The sequence below is a fragment of the Crocuta crocuta genome, unplaced genomic scaffold, assembly GCF_008692635.1.
Source record: "Crocuta crocuta isolate KB4526 unplaced genomic scaffold, BGI_CrCroc_1.0 scaffold92, whole genome shotgun sequence".
In the NCBI taxonomy this organism is placed as follows: domain Eukaryota; kingdom Metazoa; phylum Chordata; class Mammalia; order Carnivora; family Hyaenidae; genus Crocuta; species Crocuta crocuta.
In genome coordinates this window covers 4,709,165-4,729,922 of record NW_027528804.1, presented here as the reverse complement: position 1 = coordinate 4,729,922, position 20,758 = coordinate 4,709,165, and the positions used below count along the sequence as shown (strand labels likewise).

Here is a 20,758-nt window from a genome sequence, read left to right as displayed (position 1 = left end):
TATAAAATATTTTATTCAACAGAAAATGGCCAAACTTGAAATCTAGCAACATAGACTCAATTCATTTTCCTTTTATAGCTTGATTTATTGTGTTCCTCACTTAGAATTATTTTACAAAAGTACCAAAACATTCCATATACTTTTCTGTGATACTTACCAAAGTAGATAAGGTTGTAAAATAACAGTATTAATCCTACTACTATTAACATCATTAAAAATAATTTTCATACACATCATATTTCTAAAAGCCTGAGTTGTGACATAGAGCAACTTTATAAACAGATCATTATTAACTTTGCTTCTTTTGTTCCCACTTAAAAAAAGAGAGTTAAAATTTGGGGAAAGTATTAAAGTCCAAAATGGAAACAAAAGTATATAAATCATTAAATGAGTATTGGTCTCCCCTGTCTGTCTCTGCTATATAAATTAACCCCATTAGCCTTTAATGTTATTAAATGACAATGTTTGCTAAATGTACCACTCTGCATACTCCTCTGTACTCGCCTCCTGCTGTGTACTCTGCTCTGGCTACCTGTATCACCTCTAGCTTTCCTCCATCTATCAGTCTCCCTCTTTTCCTTAAATCTTTAACCTCACTTACTCTGTTGTGCCTACTCCCAGCATTTACTTCACTGGTTTCTCATCCTCCACTCCTAAAATGTCAGTGTACTCCAGAATCCCATCAATAGCCCCTTCTCTTCTTTATCATCTCCACTCTGAAAAAGTACATTCACTCCTATGTGTTCAACTCAACTACTTCTTGCATTTTGATAACTCCCAAATCTATATTGTTAGCCTGGATTTTTCTTGGGATTTTCCATCTAATTATCCTACAGGATCTCAAACATAATATGTCCAGAATGAAATTTATCATTTCCCCCTTCTGCCCCCAAACCTCCTTTTCCTCACTGATTCCAAATACTAGTGAATAGAATCTGCCCAAGCCAGAAATTTGGTAGATCCTCAAATTCTCCCTTTTGCTCATCCTCAAATCCAACTGATCAGTAAGTTATCTCTCAAATTTCACATACTTATTTCCTTTATTCTTTCGCTACTGCCATTTCTTTAATGTAGGACCTTAACTTCTCTTGCCTAATGAATGCACTAGCTTACTTCTCCAATTTAATTTTATACTAACCTAAGTTGTATTTCATTTAATTTGGTTAATTAAATTAACCTTTTTAAATTAAATCACTTCATCCTCCCCTGTTCCCAACAACATTTAAAATACCCAAATGGTGGCCTTCTTCCATACCGGATAAAGCTCATAATTCAAAGATCTTTATATGGTCTCCAAGGCCATTTGTGACCTTACATCTCTACCTTCAGAGAAAACTTTTTTTGTTCCTTCAAAAATGAGAATACCTCTATCCTAGCTGTTAACGTATTGTTCTGTAATGGCTGTTTTACATATCTCTGCCTTAAAGGAGTTTCTTTAAAATTTTTTTTTTAATGTCTTATTTATTTCTAGGAGAGAGAGAGAGAGAGACAGCGTGAGCAGGGGAGAGTCAGAGAGAGAGGGAGTCACAGACTGAAACAGGCTCCAGGCTCTGAGCTGGCAGTCAGCACAGAGCCCGACGCGGGGCTCGAACCCACGAACCGCGAGATCATGACCTAAGTGAAAGTCGGACGCTTAACCAACTAAGCCACCCAGGCGCCCCAGGAGTTTCTTTAAAAAAGGAATTCCTTAAAGACAAAAACCTGCATTGCTCATCTTTATATCGACAGAGACTAAATATGGCGTCTAGTTTATAACAGGTTTCCATTTAATGCTTTTCTTGTTGATGTTATAATGACAGGGAAGACTTTACAGATTTTTTCCTCCTTCATGAACATTTCGCAACAAATGACCTAGCCTTCCAAATAGGTATAGCCCAGACCACACTCATAAAATAGGAAAAAATGTTTTAGCTTGGTTCATGGAGCCAAGGCCAAATAAAAAGAGAATCTATCAAAATCAGACATATTTGGACATATGTATGTACACTTACAAAGTAGTACACTCATATCTTAATATGGATAGAACTTCTGTGAAAACAGTTAATAGGTGGTCAGAACCTATAGTTTGGGCCACATAATTTTAATTAATCACCAAAGTCTGCTTATAGAAGAGATATGAGAACAAGATTAGTGGATACAACAGCTTGTGAGACTCATTATCTTTACAGGTTAAAAGACCAACAATAAGCTCTTTTTGATGATATTTTTTTGAAAGTAGGTAGGTCATCAATAATAAATGGTTCCAATCATTGTCCATAATTATTTATGAACTTACCTGATTATTGTATGCATCAGGTGCAAGTTTCTTGTATGTTGGTGCCATAAGAGTGGACAGGTTTTGTAAATGAGATTCCAGTTTCTCTTCCTGTTTAAAATGAATAATTCTACATATTAAATTCTAAATCCTTTCTATATGTAAGAGAGGCTATCAGTAAACAATTTCCCCCTATATCTTAGATCCAAATGACAATATATAGGATCGTTCTTATTAAATAACTGAGGTTTCTTAACATGACTATTTCTTTTTCTAAATATTTATTTAAATTCAAGTTAGTTAACTTACAGTACAGTATTGGTTTCAGGAGTGACCCCAGTGATTCATCAATTACATATAATACCCAATGCTCATCCCAACAAGTGCCCTCCTTAATGCCCATCTGCCCATCCCCCAACCATTTCCCCTCTAGCATCCCTCAGTTTGTTCTCTGTATTTAAGAGTCTCTTATGGTTTGCCTCCCTCTCTGTTTTTATCTTATTTTTCCTTCCCTTCCCTTATGTTCATCTGTTTTGTTTCTTAAATTCCACATATTAACATGAACATATAACAAGTGGCTGATGACATGTAAAATTGCTACTCTTCTTTAGGCTTATTATTTGTGTTTTTTTCTTATGAAAAGAGTACATCTATCCCATTTAATAAAGTTTATTAAAAATATAATCCTGTGGGGGCGCCTGGGTGACTTAGTCAATTAAGTTTTTTACTTCAGCTCAGGTCATGACCTCTGACAGTGTGGGTTTGAGCCCCACATCTGGCTCTTTGCTGACAGTGCAGAGCCTGCTTGGAATTCTGTCTCTCCCTCCTCCACTTGTGTGCTCTCTCTCTCTCTCAATAAACTTTATATACACATATATATGTATAAACCTTACATATGTGTGTATATATATATATTTATATTATATTTATATGTATATATAAAATCCTGTAAAGAAAATTATCATAATTTCAAAAGTTTTGAAACTTCATTAAATTTCCACTTACTATTATAGTCACAAATAAAGCTAACAAATATTTCATTTAGAGGGACATATCAATATTATAGTATCCATAGTATAACTGTATATTTCAATTTCATTTAATATTTGTAAGATAATTATAAAGTTCACAGAGCAACTAAAAATTTGGTCATATCTAAATGTAAACATACCGAGGTTTACAGATTATTCAATTATCGTACTCTAGAAGCTACCTAAAAGTTGTTATATTTGAGATCCATCTGTAAGTTATATTTTGAGAAATATATAATTTCAATTATACTTATATTAAAACCTAAATATGTTTCAGTTTCCTGAATGCATTCATTATGATAACTTTAAACTATAAAATCTCAGGGCATGAAAATGTGACTAGAAATGGTCTTTATTGAATGTGGCAGTGATTCACATGACTTCTATAATTCAGGTTTGAAAGATGAAAGTTATAATGATGAAATGTTAACATTTAGTTTTAATACCAAAGTGACAGCTATTTAAAACTCTAAAATTAATGTAAAAGATAAGTATAAAAAGCCATAGGTATTAAGAGTTTATCTTGCTCAAATTTTACTACTTTAGTATCACATGGTTATTATGATGCTAACTTTTTCAAATATTATAATGTGTATCTATAGTTTAGCTAAAATTTTGATTTACCTCTGAGGTGAAATTCTCTATGTTAATGAGAGTTTAACAGAGTATGCCATACTGTTCATTTGTATTCAACAATTCTCCATGAAAAATACAGATTATATATCAGGACGTAAACAAACCTCTTTTGGGTCATCCCCAAGCAGCTTAAATTTTCTTGGGATCTTGCTTCTGGCAAACTTACATCCATTGTAGTACATGCTCCATGAACAACCAAAAGAAAATGAGGCACCACAGGTTTCGGGGTCCAGCCCTTGACAGGCACAGGTTCTCCTGAGGGATCAAAGGATCAAGTTCATAGCTATCGATAACATTTATCTAGGCTACCAATCTTGTATTCTGGTGTCTGCATGCAAAAATGAGTGCAAATTAATTTTAAAAGAAGTTTAACTCTATTAATTAAGCCTGCCATAACCACATCAGAAAAGAACTATATTAATTGATTTTGAAACACAATTTAAATAACTCTTTTTTTTAACACATTACACAGAAAATTACACATAATTTTACAGCTTGCAAATGCTCACAAACAAAACAAACTCAAGTAAGTAGCACCCAAAGTAAGAAACAAACATACACTGGCACTCCACAATTTCCTCTATACTTCCAGTGAGCTTTAACAATAACTTCTATCAGAAGAGATTAGTTGTTTTTTTTTTTAATAGTTTATTGTCAAATTAGTTTCCACATAACACTCAGTGCTCATCCCCACAAGTGTCCTCCTCCATGCCCATCCCCCCCTCCCCCCCACATCCATCAGTCCTCGGTTTTTGTCAGCATTCAAGAGTCTCTCATGGTTTGCCTCTCTCCCTTTCCCCCACCATTTATTACCATACTATATATATGTGAAAGTATATGTATTGCACACTTTGCATATTTTATACTATATGTAGTATGTATATATGTGTATGTATATATACACACATACACAATTTTGCTTACTCATATATATACTATATAGTGTTTATTTTTATTTATATATGTAGTATAAAAATGGGTAGAACTCTATATATATACAGGTACACACATATACACACTTAGTATAAACTTATTTGTGTCTTGTTATTTTTGCTCAACATGATGTTTAGAATATCCATACTGTTGCATATAGTTGTACTTTTTCATGTGTTTATTCATTGAGTACAATTTTCCATTGTATAAATATTCCACAAATTAACCATTCCATTGATGGGCATTTAAGGACCTTCCAGTTTTTGGCTAAAATACAGTATTGTGACTTAACAGCCTAAGCCAGATATATCCTAAGAGCAATAAGCAAACAGACAAATTTAGCAAAGAAACCAAAAACAAAAAGCCAAATAAATAAAAAATGATGAAACAACCTACTAGGAAAACTATTATTCTATTATTATTTATTATTCAATTATTTTTTCCAGCTTATTGAGGTATAACTGACAAATAGTTAAGATACTGAAAAGTGTACAAAGTGATTTGATATATGTGTACATTGTGAAAGGAATTGCCCACTGAGTTTATATATTTATTATCGCATATATTTAATTCACCTTTTTGGGTAAATGACATTTAAGTTATATTCTTTTAGCCAATTCCAATTATACAATACAGTGTTGTCAACTATAGTCCCCATGCTACACATTAGATCCTTAGACCATATTCATTTTATAACTGAAAGACTGTACCCTTTTATCAACCTTTCCCTATTTCCCCTGTCCTCACAACCACTTTTCTACTCTGTTTTAGAGTTCTACTTTTGGGTTTGTTTCTCTTTTTGTTTCTACATAGAAGTAACATCATGCAGTATTTGTCTTTCTCTGCTTGGCTTATTTCACTTAGCATAATGTCTTCTAGATTCATCCATCTTGTTACAAATGACAGGATTCCCTCCCTTTTTAAGGCTGAATAATATATTCCTTCTTTCCTTCCTCCCTCCCTTCCTGCCTCTCCTTCCTTCCCCCTCTCCCTCTTTCTCCATACCTCATCACTTTTATCCGTTCACCCACTGGTGGATACTTAGGTTGTCTCCACACATTATTTGTTACAGATAATGCTGCAATGAACACTGAAGTGCATAATCTCTTTGAGATAATGATTTAATTCCCTTTGGATATATACTCAGAAGGGGTCATAATAGAACTGGTAGTTCTAGTATTGGTTTTTTGAAGAATCTCCATACTGTTTTCCATAGTGGGTATACCAGCTTACGCTCTCACTAACAGTATACAAGAATTTCCTTTTCTCCACATTCTTGCTATCATTCTTATCTTTTGGTAATAAACACCCTAACAGGTGTCAGGTGATATCTCATTATGGTTTTGATTTGTATTTCCCCAATGATTAGTGATGTTGAGCACATTTTCATGGACCTGTTTGCCATTTGTACACATTCTCTATAAAAATGTCTATTCAGGTCCTTTGCCCAATTAGTTGGTTCGCTTTTTTGCTATTGAGCTGTATAGGTTCTTTGTATATTCTGGATATGTGGTTTGCAAATATTTTCTCCCATTCTATATAGACTGCTTCTTCAGTTTGTTGATGGTTTCCTCTACCGTTCAGCTTTTTGGTTTGATGTAGTCACACTTTGCTTTTGTTGCCTTTGCCATTGTTATTAAATGCAAAAAACCATTGTCAAGATCAAGATCAAGTTTACCCCTATGTTTTTTTTCCTAGGAGTTTTACAGTTTCAGGTCTTATGTTCAAAACTTTAATCCATTTTGAGTTGATTGTTTTGTATAGTGTAGGAGAGGTCTAGTTTCATTCTCCTGGGTGTGACATCCATTTTTCCCAAAATCCCTTATTGAAGAATGATCCTTCTCCCATTGTATAGTCTTGGCTTCATTAAAAAAAAATTAATTGACCATATTTTAATATATGTATTTGTTGGCTTTGAATTCTGTTCCATTGATTAAAGTGTTTGTTTTGATACCAGTACCATGCTGTTTAATTAATATAGCTCTGTAATATTTTTTGAAATCAGAAAGTATAATGACTCCAGCTTTGTTTTTCATTCTCAAGACTGCTTTAACTGTTTGGGGTCATTTGTGATTCCATATAAATTTAGGATTTTTTATTACCATGAAAAATGTCATTGGAATTTTGATAGAGATTGTATTGAACCCACAGATTGCTTTGGGTACTATGGGGATTTTAACAATATTGATTCTTCCAATCCATGAACATAGGCTATCTTTCCATTTATTTTTCTTCTTTGATTTCTTTCACCAATCTTTTGTGGTTTTCAGTATACAGATTTAACGTCTCCTTGCTTAAATTTATTCCTACATGTTTCATTCTTTTTTTTATTTTCCAGTTTCCTTCTTTTTATTATAACGTGTGTTGGCACAAATCTAGATTTTTTTTTTTTTTACAAATAGTTTTTTATCAAATTAGTTTCCACATAACACCAAGGGCTCATCCCCACAAGTGCCCTCCTCCATGCGCATCTCCCCTCCCCCCCACATCCATCAGTCCTCAGTTTTTGTCAGCCTTAAGAGTCTCTCATGGTTTGCCTTNATCCCAGACTTTAGCCTCTACTACAAAGCTGTCATCATCAAGACAGTATGGTATTGGCATAAAAACAGACACATAGACCAATGGAACAGAATTGAGAACTCAGAAGTGGACCCATGTTTCATTCTTTTTGATGCTTTTGTAAATGTGATTGTTTCTTTAATTTCTCTTTCTGTTAGTTCATTGTTAGTATATAGAAACACAACTGATTTTTGTATATTGATGTATACTACAACTTTACTGAATTTGTTTATTAGTTCCAACAGGTTTTTTTGATGAGGTCTTTAGAATTTTGTATATGTAAGACCATGTCATCTGCAAACAGTGATACTTTTACGCCATCCTTTCTTATTTGGATGCCTTTTATTTTATTTTCTTGCCTGATTGTTCTAGCTAGTACTTCGAGTAATATATTGAATGAAAGTGGTCACAGTAGGCTTTTTTTTTTTTTTTTGGTCTTGTTCCTGATCTTAGAGTAAAGCTTTTCGGATTTTCAACACTTAGTATGATGTTAGCTGTGGTTTTCTCATATGTGGTCTTTATTATGTTGAGGTACTTTCTATACTCAGTTTTTATTATGAAAGGATGTTGAACTTTGTCAAATGCATTTTCTGTACTTCTTGAAATGATTATACAATTTTTATCCTTAATTTTGTTAATGTGGGATTGATTAATTGGGTATGTTGAACCATTCTTGCATTCCTGGAGTAAATCCCACTTGATTATAGTGTGTGATCCTTTTAATGTACTATTGGACTTGGTTTGCAAATATTCGGTTGACAATCTTTGCATTTAATTTTTCATCAGGGATATTGGTAGATAATATTCTGTTTTTGTAATGTCCTTACCTGGTTTTGGTATCTGTGTAATGCTGGCCATGTAAAAGGAGTTTGGAAATAATTCCTTTTCTTCAACTTTTTGAAAGGGTTTGAGAAGGACTCTGAATTCATCTTCAAATGTTTGGTAGAATTCACCATTGAGGCCATCTGATCCTGGACTTTTCTTTCTTGTGAGGTTTTTGATTACAGATTCAATATCTTTACTAGTAATTGGTCTGTTCAGATTTTCTTTTTTTCATGACTCTGTCTTGGTAAGTTGTATGTGTATAGGAAGTTAGCCACTTCCTCTAGGTTGTCCAACTTGTGGGTGTACAGTTGTTCACAGTGTTCACTTAAGCACTTGAAATGCCTTCTCTTTCATTTATAATTGTATTTTTTTTGAGTCCTCCTTTCTCTTGGCAGGTGTAGTTAAAGGTTTACTATTTTGTTTATATTTTCAGAAAAGTAGCTGTTAGTTTCATTCATCGTTTCCATTGTCTTTTTAGTCTCTATTTCATTTATTTCCACTCTGACCCTTGTTATTTCCTTCCTTCTGCTAACTTTGGGCTTAGTTTGCTCCTTTTTATTAGTTTCCTTGAGGTGTAAAGCTAGGTTGTTTGAGATTTTTTAAAAAAAATTTTTAAATGTTTATTTGAGAGAGAGAGAGGGAGAGAGATCGATCGATCATGAATGGGGAAGGGGCAGAGAGACAGAGACACAAAATCCAAAGCAGGCTTCAGGCTCTGAGCTGTCATTACAGAGCCCGACGCAGGGCTCAAACCCATGAACTATGAGATCATGACCTGAGCTGAAGTTGGACACTCAAACAACTGAGCCACCCAGGCACTCCGGAGATCTTTCTTTTTAATATTGATATTTATTACTATGAAGTTTCCTCTTAAAACTCCTTTTTCTGTAGTCCTAAATTTTAGTATATTTGTTTCAAGATATTTTTTAGCTGTTACTTATTTAATAAACTTTCTACTCCTTTCTCTTTTGTCTCCTTCTAGGAGCCTTATAGTGTGTATTTTGGTCCTTTTATGGTGTCTCATAAATTCCTTCAGCTATCTTCACTCTTTTGCATTCGTTTTACTTGATGTCGTCTACTCTTGAACTTGTCTAGTGAATTTTCCAGTTATGTATTCTTCAGCTCTGTGACTTATGTTTGGTATTTTAAAATATTTTCTCTTTGTTAAAATTCTTGTTTATGCAATTCCGTACTGACTTCAGTGAACATCACAGTCTCAGCATTTTGAAATTATGTATATTGTGACATGAGGAAGTCATTGCTTATGTCAAAAAAAGAATTAGAGTTTAAGAGACGTGTAAAAGATAAGTAGATATCCTGTAATTACAAATTACAAATAGGAAATAACAATATAAACCATGATTTGAATTTAAAAGCTCAAAATCACTCTTTCTAAAACCAATTACTATGTCTGCTCACTAAAAATGCCTAAAATTAATATCTTAGTGACAATGAACATATCTGGGCAAAAATTATGACCTCTAAATATCACTTTCCATCAAAATGAAATAGATTAAAACTACAAGTTAATAATGATATTAAAAAGAACAAACGAATTGATAATTTTGGATGATTACTAAGAGACCAAATCCCCATTCTCAGATTTCACAACTAAACATCCATACCATGCATTTATCTGTTATTTGTTTATAATCTATATTTAATGGTAATCAAACAATTGAAAAGAAAAAATTATTTACATAATTCTAGCTAATAAATGCAGAAGGAATGCTATAATTAGAAATTATCACTTTAGAGATGATAGAGCAAAAATGGCCAAATAAAGATCTCCAAAATTTCCCACCTCCATAAGAGCTTTGAAAATACTAATAAATACTGTCAGAAATAACTTTTCAGAAATCTGCAAATTAATGAAGACTTGCAGCATTCCAAGGAGTCGATTCAAGAAAGGCACTGAAATTTCAGTAAGAAGAAGCTTTGTGGTTTTCACTTTGCCCTATTCTCATTGTTCCCAGAACTCTAGGACAACCTTCAAAACCAACAACTCATATTTATAGTAAAAATCAGTAGTCTGGCAACCACTGGACGGGGCAGAATTAGGTTAGCTATCCTCTGGTGCCCCATTCTCAGAAAAGTGTCATTATTTTACCTATTTGGTAGTTCTCTAGAAGACACTAATAGCAAGGCTGTCTTCATTTTACCTTAGAGTTTACCTAGTATGTACAGCCTTTTCCCCAGGAGGTGTTTGCTCTGTTAACCACTGTAGCTGCCTAAGGTGGTGGGTAACAGTTGGCATTAAAAAAAAAAAAAAAAAGAGGCTAACTCAAACACTTAAAGTTAAAATATGGGAAATAAGATGTCCACTGGAGGCTTTAAAAAGCCAACATGTTCCTGGTAAGCCAGGAAGTCATATACATATTGTATGCTCATTCACAAAAGACATAAACGCTAAACTGGTTAAACTTGAAGCTCTGCATAAGGGAGTTGTAAATTGCCTGGCTGAATGTTGAAGGCATGCTCCAACACACATACAGAGCTCCCATGGTAAAGACTGGGAGACTTACTGGTTTTAGGTAATGAAGGATCTTTGTCTAATAATTAGGTGACCACTAAGCTAACCAAGTGGAGATTTCCACAGCTGCCCATGAGGAAATAATATAGATTTTACTGAAATAGTTCAGAAAAGTCACTAAACTAATAAATAACACTAGTAACAATAATGAATCCTGGGTAGGAAAGAGAATCTAACTTCCCAAGTTACTACATTATATTATTTAAGATATCCAGTTTCTAACAATTATAAAACATATAAAGAAAAAAAGTACGGTCAATACAAAGGAAGAAAGCAGTTAATAGAAATTGTCAATGAAGAAGTCTAGATGTAAGACTACTAAACAAAGACTGAGTTATTATTTCAAGTATGTTCAAAAAACAGAAGGAAATCATGCTTAAGGAATCAAAAGTAGGGGTGCCTGGATGGCTCAGTTGGTTAAGTGTCTGACTCTTGATTTAGGCTTGGGTCATGATCTCATGGTTTGTGGGTTGGAGCCCTGAACCTCTCCCCTCTCTCTCACCCTACCCCTCACTTTCAAAATAAATAAACTTAAAACAAACAAACAAAACTAAGAGTAGGAAAACAGTATTTTATCAAGTAGATGAGATAAAAAAAAGATAGAAACTATAATAATAAAGTGGCAATTATGGAACTGAAAAGTAAAATAGCTGAAATTAGAAAGTCCATTAGAATGGTTCAACAGTAGATTTGAGTAAGAGAGAGATAAAGCAATAGGGACAGAAGCTATAAACAGATCAGTTGAGATTATCCAGTCCAAGAAATAGAAAGAAAAAAGAATGAAAAAAAAATAGAACCTCAGAAACCTGTGGGGGATACTATCAAGCATACCAACATATTCATAATGGGAATCACCAAAGTAGATGAGGGAGAGTAAGAGTATGAAAACTATTAGATGAACTAATAGCCCCCAACTCCCCAAATTTGATGAACATTAACCTATACATTCAAGAAGTTCAGCTAATTCCAAGTAGCATTAAAAAAGTGTTCCACACCTAGAATAGTAATAAAACTATTGAAAGCCAAAGATAAAGAATCTTGAAAGCAGCAAGAAAACTCATCATATACAAGAGATTTTTAGTAAGATTAACAGCTGATGATGCATAAGACATATAGAGGCCAAAGGTGCTGGGATGACATATTTAAGTGTTGCAAGAAAAATATAATTAACTAAGATGTACTATATATATCAAAACTATGCTTTAAAAGTGAGTAATAAATTAAAGGATCCCCTGACAAAAAAAAATTAGAGTGTTTATTGCCATTAGCTCTGCTCTACAAGAAATTCTAAATGGAGTCCTTTAGTCTGAGAGGAAAGAACACTAGACAGTAATTTGAATCCACATGAAAATATAAAGAACACCAGTAAAAGTAAATACATAGGAAAATAGAAACAACCTTATATATGTATTGTTTTTAACTCTTTTTCTATCTGATATAAAGGCAGTTGTATAAAGCAGTAATTATATCTGTGTTCATGTATATTCAATGCATAATATTTTATGACAATAAAAGCACAAAGGAAAAGGGGTGATTGGAACTATATAGGGCCAAATTCTGTATATCAGTGTAATTAAATTGGTATTACTCTAAATTAGATTGGTATAAGATGTTAACTGAAATTGCCAAGGCAACCACTAACTATATAATTCCAAAAAGTATAGTAAAAGTGACAAGGGAGTTAAAACGGTACACTAGAGGGGCGCCTGGGTGGCTTAGTCGGTTGAGCGTCCGACTTTCGCTTAGGTCATGATCTCGCAGTTTGTGGGTTCGAGCCCCGCATCGGGCTCTGTGCTGACTGCCAGCTCAGAGCCTGGAGCCTGTTTCAGTCTGTGACTCCCTCTCTCTCTGACCCTCCCTTGCTCACGCTGTCTCTCTGTCTCTCCTAGAAATAAATAAAAAACATTAAAAAAAAAGGTACACTAGAAATATCCATAAACACAAAATAAGGCAGTAATGGAAGAAGAGTTAAACAAAAGACATATACAAACTGATAATAAATTGGCAGACAATAAATCCTACTTCAACAGTAATTACATTTACTGTATAAAGTTTAAATAATATAATTAAAAGGCAAAGACTGGAAAAATGGATCAAGAATTTCAACTATATGCCATCTATAAGAGACTTGGTTTAAAGGTACAAATAGGCTGAAAATAAATGCATAGACAGTTATTAAAAGAGAAGTAGAGTAGCTATACTAATGACAAAGTAGGTTTTCAGACAATATTATTACCAGAAACAAGTACATTTTATAATAATAAAAGAGTCAGTTAATAAAGATGTAAGAATTAAAACACACATGAACCTAAAAATAGAGCACCAAAATACATAAAGTAAAAAATGACAGATCTAAAGGGAAAATATATTATTAAATACTCCATTTTCAACAGTGGATATAACAACTAGACAAAACTGAGGAACAAAAACACTAAGCTAACTGGGTCTAGAGAACACTTCACCAAAGTGGCATTAACAATATTAACACTCCAACAACACGGCATTAAATACATACCTATCAACAATTACTTGAAATGTAAATGAACTAAATGCTTATGAATCAAAAGACATAGGATAACTGAATAGCTGAAAAACAAGACCCATCTATATACTGCCTACAAGAATCAAACTTATACCTAAACACTCACATAGACTGAAAGTGAAGGGATGGAAAAAGATATTCCTTGCAAACAGAAAACAACAACAACAAACTGGAATAGTAATATTTATGTCAGACAAAACAGATTTTAAAACAAAGACAGTAGCAAGAGACCAGGCACTACATAATGCTAAAAGCATCAATCCAGTAAGAGGATATAACAATTATAGATATCTATGCACCCAATATAAGAGCACCAAAATACAAAAAGAAAATGTTACACAGATATAAAGGGAGAAACTGACAGTAATACAATAATAGTAACACCCCCTTACATAAATGGATAGATCATCCAGACAGAAAATCAAGGAAACAGTGGCTTTGAATGACACATTAAACCAGATGAACATAACAGATATATACAGAACATTCCATCTAAAAACAGCAGAATAAACATTTTTTTCAAGTGCATATGAAACATTTTCCAGGATAAATCATGTTAGGCTAGAAAACAAATCTAAATAAATTTAAGATGATTAAAATCATCCTTTGACAAAAATGGTATGAAATCAGTTGCAAGGAAAAAATTGGAGAACACCACAAACCTCGCAAACATGTGGAAGCTAAACAACATGCTACTAAACATCTAATGGGTTAACAAGAAACTCAGAGGAAATTTAAAAAAATACATAGAGACAAATGAAAATCAAAACACAATAGTCCAATATCTTTGGGACACAAAGCAGTTTGTAGGGGGAAGTTTATAATATTACAAGCCTACTTCAAGACATAAAAATCTCAAACAATCTAAACTTCCACTTAAAGAAATTAGAAAAAGAAAAAAATCCCAAAGCTAAGAGAAGGAAGAAATAATGAAGATTAGAGCTGAAATGAATAAAATAGAGACTAAAAAATGTCAATAAGAAAGATTAATAAAAGAACTGATTCTTTGAAAAGATAAACAAAATTGATAAATTAATGAGACTCATCAACAAAAGGAGAGGACTCAAATAAAAACAGAAATGAAGGAGGAAAAATAACTGATGTCACAGAAATATGAAAAATTATAAGAGATTATAAAAATTATAATCTGGCCATTTGTAGCAACATGGATGGAACTTGAGGGTGTTATGCTGAGCGAAATAAGTCAGGCAGAGAAGGACAGATACCATATGTTTGCACATATAGGTGAATTAGGAGGAAGCTAACGGAGGATCATGAGGGAGAAGAAGGGGAAAAACAGTTGGGGAGAGGGAGGGAGGCAAACCATGAGAGACTCTTGAATGCTGAGAACAAGCTGAGGGCTGATGGGGGTGGGGGAGAGGGGAAGGGGGGTGATGGGCATGGCACTTGTTGGGGTGAGCACTGGGTGTTATATGTAAACCAACTTGACAATAAACTAAGAAAAAAAAAATAAAAAATTATATGCCAATGAATTTGACAACCTAGAAGAAATGGATAAATTCCTAGAAACATATAATCTTCCACAACCAAATCAGGAAGAAGTGAAAAATATGAACAAACCAATTACTAGTGACAAAACTGAATCAATAATAAAACTCCCAACAAAAATCTAGGACCAGGTGGCTTCATAGGTGAATTCCAGCAAAAATTTAAAGAATTAATATTTATTCTTAAACTATTTCAAAAAATAACAGAGGAAGGAAAGCTTCCAAATTCATTCTAAGAGGCCTGCATATTCCAATACTACAAACAAAGACACCGTTAAAAAAAAACCCTAATGAACACAGATGCAACAATTCTCAACAATATTAGCAAACCGAATTCAACAATACATTAAAAGGTTTATTCAGCATGATCAAGGTGGGATTTATTACAGGGATGTAAGGTGGTTCAATATTCACAAATCAATCAATGTGATATATCACATTAATGAGAAGAAAGATAAAAATCACAGGATTTCTCAATACATGCTGAAAAAGAATTTGACAAATACAATATCCGTTCAGGATAAAAACTCAGTGAGTTTAATGTGAATAGACCTCAACATAATAAAGACTATATATAACAAATCCACAGCTAACATTATACTCAACGGGGAAAACAGAGTTTTTCCTCTAAGGTCAGGAACAAGACAAGGAAGTCCACTCTCACCTCTTTTATTCAACATAGTACTGGAAATCCTAGCTGCAGCAATCAGACAAGGAAGAAAAGGGGAAAAAAAAATCCAAATTGTAAGGAAGAAGTGAGATGGTCACTTTTTGCAGGTAACATGATACCCATACAGAGAAAATCCGAAAGAATCTACCAAAAAAAAAAACCTATTAGAACAGATAAATTCAGTAAGGATATAAAATTAATATACAGAAATGTGTTGTTTCTATATACTAGTAACAAAGTAGCAGAAAGAGAAATTAAGAAAAACAGTCTCATTTACAATTGTACCAAAAAGAATAAAACACCTAGGAATATATATAACCAAAGAGGTGAAAAACTTTTACTCTGAAAATCATGACATTAATGAAAAAAACTGACAATACAAAGAAATGAAAAGATACAGCATGCTAATTGGAAGAATTAATATTGTTAAAATGTCCATACTACCCAAAACAATGTATAGATTCAATTCAATCCCTATAAAAATACCAAGGAATTTTTCACAGAAGTAGAGCATATAATGCTAAAATTTTTATAGAACCAGAAAAGACCTCTAATAGCCAGAGCAATCTTGAGAAGAAATCCTAGATTTCAAGATATACTACAGAGCTAAAGTAATCAAAACAGTATGGTACTGGCACAAAACATATGCACAGAAATCAGTGGAACAGCATAGAGAACCCAGAAATAAACCCGACCATACATAGTCAATTAATCAATGAAAAGGAGGCAAGAATATACAGTGGATAAAAGACAGCCTTTTCTATAAATGGCACAGGGAAAACAGGACATCCACAGGCAAAAGAATGAAATGGATGGATTTCTTACAGTATACACAAAAATAAACTAAAAATGGATTGAGGACCTAAATGGGAAACCTGAAAACTCTTAGAAGAAAAAATAAGCAATGTCTTTTGGACATTAGCCGTAGCAACATTTTTCTAGATATGTTTCCTTAGTCAAAAGAAGTAAAAGCAAAAATAAACTATTGGGAATACAGCAAAGTAAAAAGGTTTTGCACAGCAAAGGACACCATCAATAAAACAAACAGGTTAACCTACCGAATGGGAGAAGATATTTGCAAATGACATCTCCAATATGGGATTAATATCCAAAATATATAAATAACTTCTATAGGTCAACACCAAAAAAAAATTAAATATTGGGTAAAGGGCCTAAATAGATATTATTCCAAAGAAGACATATCAGATGGCCAACAGACACCTGAAAAGATGCTCAATATGGTGATATTCTTCAAACTGGAAACCAGTTTGAAGATTTTAGTCAAAAAATCAAAACTAGGGGCACCTGGGTGGCTCAGTTGGTTAAATGTCTGACGTTGGCTCAGGTCATAATCTTGTGGTTTATGAGTTCAAGCCCCTTGTCGGGCTCTGTGCTCACAGCTCAGAGCCTGGAGTCTCCTTTGGATTCTGTGTCTCCCTCTTTCTCTGCCCCTCCCCTAATCACACTCTCTTTCCCTCTCTCTCTCAAAAAAAAAAAAAAAAAAAGTAAAACATTTAAAAAAATGAAAAAAAAAAAATAAAACTAGAAATACCATATGAATAATGATCCAATAATAAAATCAAAATAACTCCATTTAAAATACCATCAAAGAGAATTCTTAAAATTTAATAAAAGAGTATAGGACCTACATACTGAAAACTATAAAACATCATTGAAAGAAATTAAATACCCAAGTAAATGTAAAGGTATCCCTTTGTTAACCAATTGGAAGACCTAATACTGTTAAGCTGTCATTACTCCTCATAGTGGTCTACTTATTCACCAGAACCCCTGTCAAATCCCAGATGGGGAAATTGACAAATCGCTCCTAAAATTATCAAGGACATTTGATAATTATCAAGGACATCAAGAATCCAGAGTAGCCAGAAAAAAAAAAAAAATCTTGTAAAACAGTTGGAGGACTTCCATAAATACAGAGAAGATGGTTGCCAGAGGGGAGGTGGTAGGGGGAATGGGTAAAACAGGTGAATTCAAATTTCAAAACTTACAACAAACTACAAAAAGCAACACTGTCTAGTATTGCCACAAGGACTGAGATGTAGATAGATTAATGGAGTAGAAGAATCCCAAAGTAACCCATACATTTTTGCCAATTAATTTTCAACAAGAGTGACAAGACCATTTAATGGAGAAAACAGTCTCCTCAACAAATGGTGCTGATGCATATGCAAAAGAATGGTATTGGGCTTTTACGTCATAAAATTAACTTAGTAATGATCAAAGAGCTAAATGTAAGAGCTAAAACTCTAATACTCTGTAAAAAAAAAAAAAAGAAAAGAAAAAAACTAGAGGTAACTCAAGACCTTGGATTAGGCTAGGGCTTCTTAGATATGACACTAAAAGCACAGTCAATTAAAAAATATATAAACTTGATTTCATCAAGTTTGAAAAATCCTATGCTTCAAGGATATTATCAAGAAAATGACGATATCTGAGGAAATATCTGAAAGCCATATATTTGATAAAGTTCTAGTATCTGGATTATATAAACTATATTGCAACTCAAAAAATAATGAACTTGACTTAAAAATGAGTGAAGAATCAAGTAGGCATGTTCCAAAAAAGACATATGAATAGCCAAAAGTACATAAAATAATGCCTAACATTATTAGTCATTAGGGAAAAGCAAATCAAAATGATATGATATACTTCACACCCACTGGGAAGGCTATAATAAGAAAAGACATACCATAACTAGTTTTGATGAGGATGTGGAGACAGTGAACCCTCGATATACTGCTGGTAGGAATGAAAAGTGGTATGGCTGCTTTGGAAAACAGTTTGGCTGTTCCTCAAAAAGTTAAACATAGAGAAACCATAGGACTAACAATGTCACTCCAAGAGAACTGAAAACGTATGTTCATACAAGAACTTGTACACGGATGTTCAAAGGAGCATTATTCATAACAGCTCCAAAGTGGAAACAATACACATGTCCATTAACTGATGACTGGATAAGGAAAATGTGATATATATATATATATACACACACAAACATAATACTCATCTACAAAGAGGAATAAAATACTGATTAATGTTATGACATGGATGATCCTTTAAAACATTATGCTAAGTGAAAGAGGCCAGGCAGAAAGGCCAAATATTCTATAATTCCATTAATACAAAATGGCCAGTACAGACAAATCTACGGAGAAAGAAAATTGATTAGTGGTTGCCATTTTAGGGGAGATGAGAATGGGAACCCATTCCCTAGTAGATATGGGATTTTCTTTTGGGAGTGAAGAAAACGTTCCACAACTTTGTGTATTATTACACAAATTAGTATGTTACTAATATTAGTGTGTTACTAATATTATACAATATTAGCATATTACTAAACCACTGAGTTGTAAACTTTAAAATGGTGAATTTTAGGGGCACCTGGGTGGCTCAGTCAGCTAAGCATCTGACTTCAGCTCAGATTATGATCTCATCGCTCATGAGTTCGAGCCCCACATCGAGCTCTCTGCTGTCAGCGTGGAGCTCGCCTCAGCTCCTGTCTCCCTCTCTCTCTGCCCCTTCCCAGCTTGTGCTTTCTCTCTGTCTCAAAAATAAATAAAAACATAAAATAAAATGGTGAATTTTATGGCATGTGAATTATATCTCAAAAAAAAAAAAATCCCTGAATAACAAGGTGGAGTGACTTCAAGATGATTTCCCACATGAAATGGCTATTAAAAGGCATTTTTATTTCTATATTATTAGAATATTATTAGAATTAGCATTTGGCAGTTTCATTTTATCATGACTCAGAATTTGTCTCATGGTCAAAGAACAAATCAGTAAAGCACCTGTAATAAAAATATTCATCTATGTAACTTATTTTTAAAAACATTCTCAACCTCTGAGTTATCATCTGGACTTCTACGGTAAAGAAAACATAAAACTTTAAACTAAAAATTAGATCAGATATTCAACATTATGCAAGTTTAGAAACACTAGCAAAATAAATGAATTCAAATGTAATAAATAAATTCTACTTTCCAAACTGAGAAACTTATGAATTTGCAAACTCAAACAAAAATAATGGAAACAGCCAATGATCCTCAATGAATACACTGTACCATTAGGTGAAAGTTTTCTGGGAAATTTTAGGATGGATGAATCAAGCTGACAACTCCTGAACTCACTGAACGCTCTTAACATCACTAAGAATGGACCAAAGCAGACATTATAACCCTCTTGATGGATATGAAAAAGAACTAAGATTATTTCATCATCACTTATGAAGCATTTTTGCCAATATATACATGCATGTACACATACATAACTTTTTGAAGTCTCTTAATATCAGTGTACAAAAGACAGTTGGTATAGAGGAATAAGCTGAATGAAACAAATGTGCAATAAACCAAATCCAGAACATGGGGAATTTTACACAGCAAATGATATAGTCTCTTTAACAAAAAAATTCACTAAAGAGAAGAGGAACTCTTATAAATAAAGAGGCTTATGAAACATATCATTTATCTTTCAAACTGGGGTACTTTTGAGAGTGATAGGAAGTTTCATTCATAGGTATCCCAGACAATAAGCATGAACTGGGACCACTCAAAAGTCTCAATCCAATACAAGGTATGGGCTTTCTTGTTTTCAATATCTTTTTGCTTTTATTATTGTTGTTGTTATTTTTGAAATAGGATCCAATGAGGGAATCTAAGCATGGTCTGAACGTGAAATGATATTAAAGAATGATTGTCAATTTTGAGATGAATGATAATGGCACTGTAACTAGGTTTTATAAAAAAAAAAGTCTGTGTCTGTTAGAGATATACACTGAAGAGTACATAGGTGAGATGGTATCTGTGTTTTGCTTTAAAACACTGTTGGGGGTGGTGGTGGGGATAGGAAATGCAGGGGAAATATGTGAAACAGTATTGATAAAATGTTGATACGTATCGGAGCAATGTAATACGGATTCATTACACTACACTCCTCTATTTATGTATGTTTGAAAAATTTTATAATATAAAGTTAACTTAAAAAAACCCCACAACATTTAACATCACCCAGCATGGCAAAACATATTTCTGGCTTTGACTTTCTTATAATGAAACTCCCACAACTCTTTCTTGCCAAAAACATTGGTTAGGCTTAGTCATAAAATGGAAATCTCAAAGGGAAATCTTTAAAGAAGAAACAGCTGGTTAGTCTCAAAGGAAATGTAAAAATCCATTTTTTACTTTCCCACTGAAAGACAGTCTGAGAGTTCTTTTCTGGACTCAAAGTAGGTGGTTATGGTGTAT

At 33.4% G+C, this 20,758-nt stretch overlaps 1 protein-coding gene across 2 annotated transcripts in view; it reads right to left on the bottom strand.

Moving 5' to 3' along the window:
• Nucleotides 1-20,758, bottom strand: part of TET2 (tet methylcytosine dioxygenase 2) — a 127,040-nt gene that overhangs the window by 12,669 nt on the left and 93,613 nt on the right. For both annotated transcript variants that reach the window (XM_077755766.1, XM_077755767.1), the window contains exons 7-8: nucleotides 4,026-4,176; nucleotides 2,276-2,365 (exon numbers count right to left, since the gene is read on the bottom strand). In XM_077755766.1, coding sequence (XP_077611892.1) covers nucleotides 2,276-2,365; nucleotides 4,026-4,176 — 241 coding nt within the window. The remainder of the gene's footprint in view (nucleotides 1-2,275; nucleotides 2,366-4,025; nucleotides 4,177-20,758) is intronic.